General features: G+C 49.5%; 1 protein-coding gene across 1 annotated transcript; it reads left to right on the top strand.

The window, feature by feature from the left end:
* Positions 1-778: 778 nt before the first annotated feature.
* On the top strand, positions 779-2,410 carry UCRPA7_6033 (hypothetical protein; the record flags this gene model as incomplete). The annotated part of the gene is made up of 1 exon (XM_007918575.1): positions 779-2,410. One exon carries the CDS (start codon positions 779-781, stop codon positions 2,408-2,410), a length of 1,632 nt encoding a protein of 543 aa, XP_007916766.1.
* Positions 2,411-7,141: the final 4,731 nt, after the last annotated feature.

Here is a 7,141-nt window from a genome sequence, read left to right as displayed (position 1 = left end):
TGGCTGGAGAGAGGAAGATGAATGGAACCTCAAATTCGGTCTCGAATCGCATCTCAAACCACCGGAACCGTCGCCTTGCAAATCTGGCCCACTCTCCCAAAATGCGGTCGTTCCATCGTGGTAGAAAGGTTGAGGTATATGTGCTCTGGGCCGTGCTGACGGCAAGCAGGAGATTCGCAAGCACGATCAAGGTGGCGATGGAAACAACAAGAGACGTTATTTCGACTCCATCAACAGCGTCCATGGCGGCAGGCTGAGCTGTGTGCTGCGACGTTGTTGCAAGCAGAAATCAAGTTCAAGAGGCCACACAGAGAGAAGTCGACGCCGAGTTTGATGCAGGTTGACTATGGAGCTGCACCTCGATGACAATGGACGCGCTTTGCCAGCCGAAGAAGCAATTTTCAAGATGCAGCTAGTCGAAATGACCATTGCGCCCTGGCTGGCGCGTGGCGTCTTGCTTGATGCTGTAATTGGAGGAGCATAACGACCAGCCACGGAGGCATGACCACTTTGGACTGTCCTCGGGGGCGCCTGCATCTCAGCCGCACTGGCCAGTGTGCCTCACGATTCCGAATTTCGACCAAGAAAGATAGGGATGAGAGAGGTTCAGGCCCGCCGCTGTTTCTTTCTGTCGTGTGTTCGAGCTAGCTGATGTTACTGAGTAACAATCAAGGTTCGCGAGCACATATTGGATGAGGTGTAGCAAGTACTCAATCCAGCGTTTGGATTAGGGTGCAATTGATTTTAAGCTGCGCAAGTTGCAACTGCAAGATGGGAGATGGAGCCAATCACCATTCTCAGTGTTGTCTCAACCACGCTGAGCCTCCTGAACCTCATCAAGACCAACGTTGCGACTCTATATGCCGATACCATCGATTGGCGAGAGTATACCGTGTGGAATGAAACGCGTCGAGACCGTCTCAAGGTCGTGTCTAATCTATTGCTGAAGTGGCATCGCCGATGGATGATATGGACAGACGACACGACACTTGTGGAAAGTTTCTGGAACGAAGATGGTGCCAAAGCAGTCTTGCGCAGCTTGAAGCTCGTCCAAGAGGCCATAGCTCTGCTCGACAAGCTTCTGAGAGAGTGTGAGCTCTCTGGCTTGAATGCGATCGAGAGGCGCCTTAAGAAGGCAGGCCACATAGCGATCAAATTCGGCGCACGTCTAGACAAGCAGATGAGCTTGGTAGACACTAGAATGGCCCTGCTCAATAGCACTTCTGACTATCAATTCTTGGAGATCAAGGACCGCAGGGATCCGACCAATCCTGATGCTTCTCTCGAGACACTCCGTATTCATAACTTGGGCCATTCACAGCAGCTAGTCGACCTAGCCTGGGACACTTTTCAGACAACAAACGAACTATACAACTGCTGCGTACGTCGGCCAATTGTTCTTGATCTGCAGCTAGAATTGAATGTCTTCGGGCCAGACATTAAGAAGACTGACCGCATTAGCCCGGATAAGCTGGCTGCAGCAGGCTCCCCTCCTACTAGCTGGATTGGGCGTGAGGAGGCAACTGCCCGTTCAGTTGCTGACAGAACCATTCGTTACACGTTTCTCGTCCGGGATCCCCCCGAATCTGAAGCATGGGTGAGGATCCGGGTCACAGCAGACAATGCACTAAATGCCACCACTTGCAAGCCCACGGTATTGAGTGCTGTACGAGCGGTCCGAGAGCGGAATGGGTCAACGTACTTCGGCATGGAGCTGAACATTAACAGCGCTAAGGTGCTCGTTCGCGAGGAGTTTGGCAAGATTCAGGGCACCATTCCGGAGCCGGAGCCGCTCCGGGTTGTGCTCGGGAGATCCGCCGACCGACTACCCGAGATTGTCAGGATCAAACTCGCTCTGGACCTCACCCAGTTTGGCTTGCTCTTCTTCAAAACCGACTGGATTCATACTTTAGACCGGTGTAACGTCCACGGCCTGAAGATCACATCCAGCCGCATGGAGGACCCTGATGAAGAACTCTACAAGTTCACCTTGAAATGTCCAAATCCCGACAAACCAAAGTACAGTGCTGATCATCCTAATGACCCTCCGTGCTGGTGCACTATTCGAGATGGAACATACGATTATGTCTCAGGCGCTCTGAAAGATTACCCGCTCTTCTTCTTAGGACTCATGCTCATCGAGCTTGTGCTGGGAACTCCGATAAATGAAGTCCGACTTCCTGGAAACGTCGCGTGGGTGAACAGCACTACTATCACATACGTCGACGAGGGCATTGCCCACAGGCCACTAAAGAGCAGGACGATACAGGAGTTACAAGGTATCTTGAACGGGTCAGGAGAAGGCTTTTACAAAGCCGTCAAGTTCTGTATTGAAAGTGATTGGACGAAAGACACTGTGCCAAGGGAAAAAATGCAAAAAGATTTCTTTTTTGATGTTATTTGTCCGTGAGTCTCACTTACCTAGAAGATCTTTCCTTTATTTAGAAGAAGCACGCAAGGCTGACTGAGCGATATTTGTAGATTTTCTAAAGTCTTCAATGATCTCAGGAACCGAAACAGAGCACGACACTAGGATCCAGAGGTGTTACTGTTCTGTTCAGTTGAATCATTGAGGTATATAGGTTCTAAGATACTGTAGATTAGAGAAAAACATATATCATATCTTCTAGGTGCTTCCTTTCTTCTCGCTTAGATGTTGATAGTTGATATTGTTTGGCTTCCACGGTGATTCGCTGTGTGAAGCTCAGGATGTGTACGAGGTTTGAGAGGCTTTCCCCTCAATCTGCAGATGCTCTCTCAATCAACTTTCGTAGAGAATTTCCCTAATGAAACTCATGCTGATTGGTAACCTTAGTTTACAAAATGGTGCTTTGCCTTGGTCATGCCTCAGCTCGCTCCAGGTGCCTACCCCACCCCCGCTATGTTTTGCTGAGCCACCGCCTCAAAGTAGGCGCAGCATCAAATATAAAGACTTCTGCCCCCGTTACTAAAGACAGGGCGCCAGACTTGTCCCTTTGCATTTCTGTTTATGCTCACCATTACAGTCATGATCTCCGAAAATGTTTTTCTTTCCGTATCCACGAGACACGGATGTGGAACCCATCCGAGTGTCCCTAACTGCGCGGACCCAATACTCAATCACTGGACAACCCAATTTCTTGGACTTGTTCATGAGGGCGTTGGAGGAGGAAACACAGAAGACGACTAGCTTGTCTTTGGGCCAATCTATGGCTTCAGCCATTCAATCGAGTCTCTTCCTCGGTCTCGCATCTGAAGCGTTAGGTCGAAACATTAGACGAGAGGAATTCGCATGCGCTGAACCAGATGGATCCCATAGTTGCATGGATGTTCGCACTCCCGAGTGGTACTGGCGGGAGCTTAAAGATCGGTGGGATGAACTAGATGACCGACTCACTGCTGCGGAATTTAAAGCCAAGAGGGCTCAGCTTAAAAACATCTACAGAAGCGCACAGATACTCGCCATTTACGTGGACATTGTGGCAAATGGATTGAACCACGATATGCTTACAGAAGTCGTCCTCTCCATACACATGCTTTTATATATCGTGGCATATGTGCTCGATTCTGAGACGCTCGGGGTAACGTGGACGTCCCGCGACTCAGCAACGACAAAACTACTCAAGCGGAGAATGATCAAGAATGGGTGGTGCGAAAAAAGACTGAACTTCCTAGAGGCATCTCCAATGACTTACCCAGCATTTTACTTCCTATCTTCACTCAAACCACCTCGCATCAACACGGAAGATCACTCAAGCTGCAGCAGCGAGAGGTGTCTCTGTGCTAGCAAATTGTCAGAGCCTCTCCACCGCACTGACGAATGCCTCTGTGAAAACGTCGCCGTCCCGGTAGACAGGGTAAATAGCATCGTGGCTGCCGGAGGGATTCCGTTGGTCAGGATCAGACGATCACCGCATGGAAAGACGAAGCTCGAGGTAGTTCCGTACGCGCCGTCCGTCAGATTCGTCGCAATATCCCACGTCTGGGCTGATCAACAGTTCGGATCGGCTCAGAACGGCTTACCAAAATGTCAAGTCGGATACCTTGACGAGGTATTTTCGGGTTTGTCCACATCCATGGATGACTGGGGATTGCGCGAGTGGATCGCAAATTGGCGATCTTCTCCCCCAGGTGAGATCGCACCGCTGAGCCGCACATATGAATATTTTTGGTTGGACAGTTTCTGTATCCCTCAAGGTGCGGAACACGCGGACCTTCGAAGCAAGGCTATAGAGTCAATGAATCTTATTTATGCTGCGGCATCCCACACATTCGTTTTTGATAAGGGGCTGCAGGCCTTAGATGCTGGTCGACGCCCGGCTTCTCTGGCGCATGGTGGACGTCCGACCTACTACAGCCCTCAAAATGAAACCTTGTTGGATGTTGTGGCATATATATATGCCTCAAATTGGATGGGAAGAGCTTGGACTTTGCAGGAGGGCAACCTGTCCGGTTGTATTGTTTTCCCACTCCACGGATCACTAGCATATCTCAAGTTGCTACGGCCACACTACGACGATGGCTTTGGTGGCTTTGGTGGCCTTTTGGATTATTATTTGAATAAGATCCCGAAGGACTTCAGGCGGTCAATTCGCGATCTCTTCCCGCGTAGGAGCAAGCCTAAGGCCGAAGTCAGTAAGCGTCTGCAAGATGAAACTGAGCCATTTCGCGAATCGGTGCGGTCTGAACTGTTTAGACACTTGAAGAAGTCTCTTCATGTTGATGAATACAAAGATTATGCGCGAACACCGGTGAGTGATTGGCGCAAATCCTAAGATAATCGCTTTCAACTAATGCTCGACAGGCTAATAGAGCAGCAAGATTTGTCAAAGCTCACTCCCTCCTGCAATCCAGAACGACAACTCAAGCTGAAGATATTCCGCTGATTTTGATGAACATGTCATGCATGAATGCGAACGCCATATCACAAAGCAAAACCAGCGATTTAAGGATGAAGCAACTCTTCTATGGCCTGGGGTCGCTTCCGACGGAACTTCTCTTTTCCGATTGCGCCAGATTGGGTACCCGCACTGTTGATGCTTGGATACCACTCGAGATAGCTCCTGAGAGTTTTGGAGGGAAGCACACACTAAAGCTTGGCTCAGAAGGTTTCATCTTTGGGACTGCAAAAGACGCTCAAGCCCTCAAGTTCTATTTGCTTCCAGCAGGGCATCAATCAAGCCGCTTCCAGCTCCTGCTACCCAATGAACAACACGAAAACGCGCTCAAATACAACGTTGAACTACTACAGAGATCGAAAGCCGGTCACGTTGTTGAGCCCACGAAAGTATCGTGCATTGTAGTGGACGATGAATCGGAAAAAGGCGCACGATTTGTCGTTAATCGAGTTGTGGGCAACAAGTACTTCTTCCACTTCGATTGCCCTCTGCGTCTAACCGAGGTCGATGACTCAAAAAAATTCTAGCAATGTCCAACATGACTCAAGGCACGAATGTGGTGCAGTCAGACTATATGGCGAGTTCATCCTTGAGCGTAGCTACGAGCCACAAGACTTGAGCATTTCGCGTCCCCAAAATCCAGGTCAATATTCGGACAGGCTTTTGTTCATCGGTCAGGCGATTTCCGGCATATTGAATTTGGGAGAACGCTACCTGATCAGGGCCATTTGGGGGGATGAGAACTCTATGAGCATGCTATTCTATATATTCTACGGCTTGTACAGTTTCAAGCAACGTCAATGGGTGGAGAAAGCCTTGAATGCGTTCGTGCACCGAGCATGGATGGCAACGTACCAGCCTGATTGGAATCCTAAGGGACCTTGGAAGTGGTTCTGGATGCTGTCGAACTTCGAGCCGCCAATCCCTTTCAAGACTCTGATGAAATGGTGGTGCTGTGTCATTTTCTACCTTACTTTCCAAGCGAAACTTTGGTCTGGTACAGCGATTGTTACGCTGTATTGGTTGCCACTGTTTCCAACGCAGGAATTGGTGAACATGTATTTCAGCGCAATGTTCACGAAGCTTGTCATTTCGATCTTCTTTTAGAGAATGACCCCTGTACCGCCAGTGCTCCAATCATATACTATCACAATCTTGCGCAGAATATAACGTCGCAACTTCTTGTCATTTACGCCGGTGATTTGTCACTGTTACGCGGCGGAGACACTGGTGCCTTGAGGTCTTGGCGACGAATACGAAGAATACGCTTTCTCGAGCTTCGGAGCTTTGTACAGTACATGGCGTCTATTATAAGCCCTCACAACCACAAGCTACGAAATCGTTTCGTCAAGAGCAATCCCATCCAGGAAGTTTCAGCATTGCAGCCCGATTCCGCTTCACCGCTCTACACGTGGTCTAGTCTTATAGTCACCAAACACTCCCTGTCCAGCGCAAACATTCTGGCACAATATGACATCGCTCTATGATCTCAGCGTACCAACCTTTCTGCAGACTGTGACAGCGGTTGGGGAGTTTCTCGACCGCACAGCCGTCCACTGCGCAGAGACAGGCGCTAACCCGGATGACGTCGTGGACGCTCGCCTCTTCGAGGATATGGCACCGTTCCACTTTCAGATCGAATGCGTAGTTCACCATTCCGTTTGGGGACTTGAGGCGTTGAAAAACGGCGTATTCGACCCGCCGGCCCTGGTCGGACACATTCCGTTCGCTGACCTGAGGAGCATGATCGCTGATGCTGAAGCGGCGTTAAAAGTTCTTGACCAGGAGGAGGTCAATAGTTGGGCTAGCAAAGAACTGGATTTACAGATCGGACCTCGAAAGCTGGCGTTCACATCTGAAACCTTTCTTCTCTCGTTTGCGATGCCTAACTTCTATTTCCACGCCGTTACCGCTTATAATATTTTGCGTACATTGGGCGTGCCGCTTGGGAAGCGTGATTTCGAAGGCCAGTTGCGCATTCGACAAGACTAGACCCATCAATCAATATGAGGCGAGTGTCTAGATGCATATTTCAACTTTTAGATGAGATTTTGATCATTAAGCTTCTAGCATGTGAGTCTAAGGTAGCTTTTGCCCGGTGTATGCTTTGGCTTATATGCAAATAGTGGTCGAGGGCATGCCGACTCTGGCTGAGCAAGAGATGTCAATAAGAGAACAAGTTGGGAACGGGTAGGGAGAGAGATCCGGGCTTGTAGACTCGCAAACGAAAGAAAATGCGTCTTAGCATACCTGTTTAACACCGT

This window comes from Phaeoacremonium minimum (genome assembly GCF_000392275.1).
Source record: "Phaeoacremonium minimum UCRPA7 unplaced genomic scaffold PA7_03_scaffold_448, whole genome shotgun sequence".
Classification (NCBI taxonomy): Eukaryota; Fungi; Ascomycota; class Sordariomycetes; order Togniniales; family Togniniaceae; genus Phaeoacremonium; species Phaeoacremonium minimum.
The sequence above is the reverse complement of the archived record's forward strand: the minus strand, read 5'-3'. Positions and strand labels throughout refer to the sequence as shown.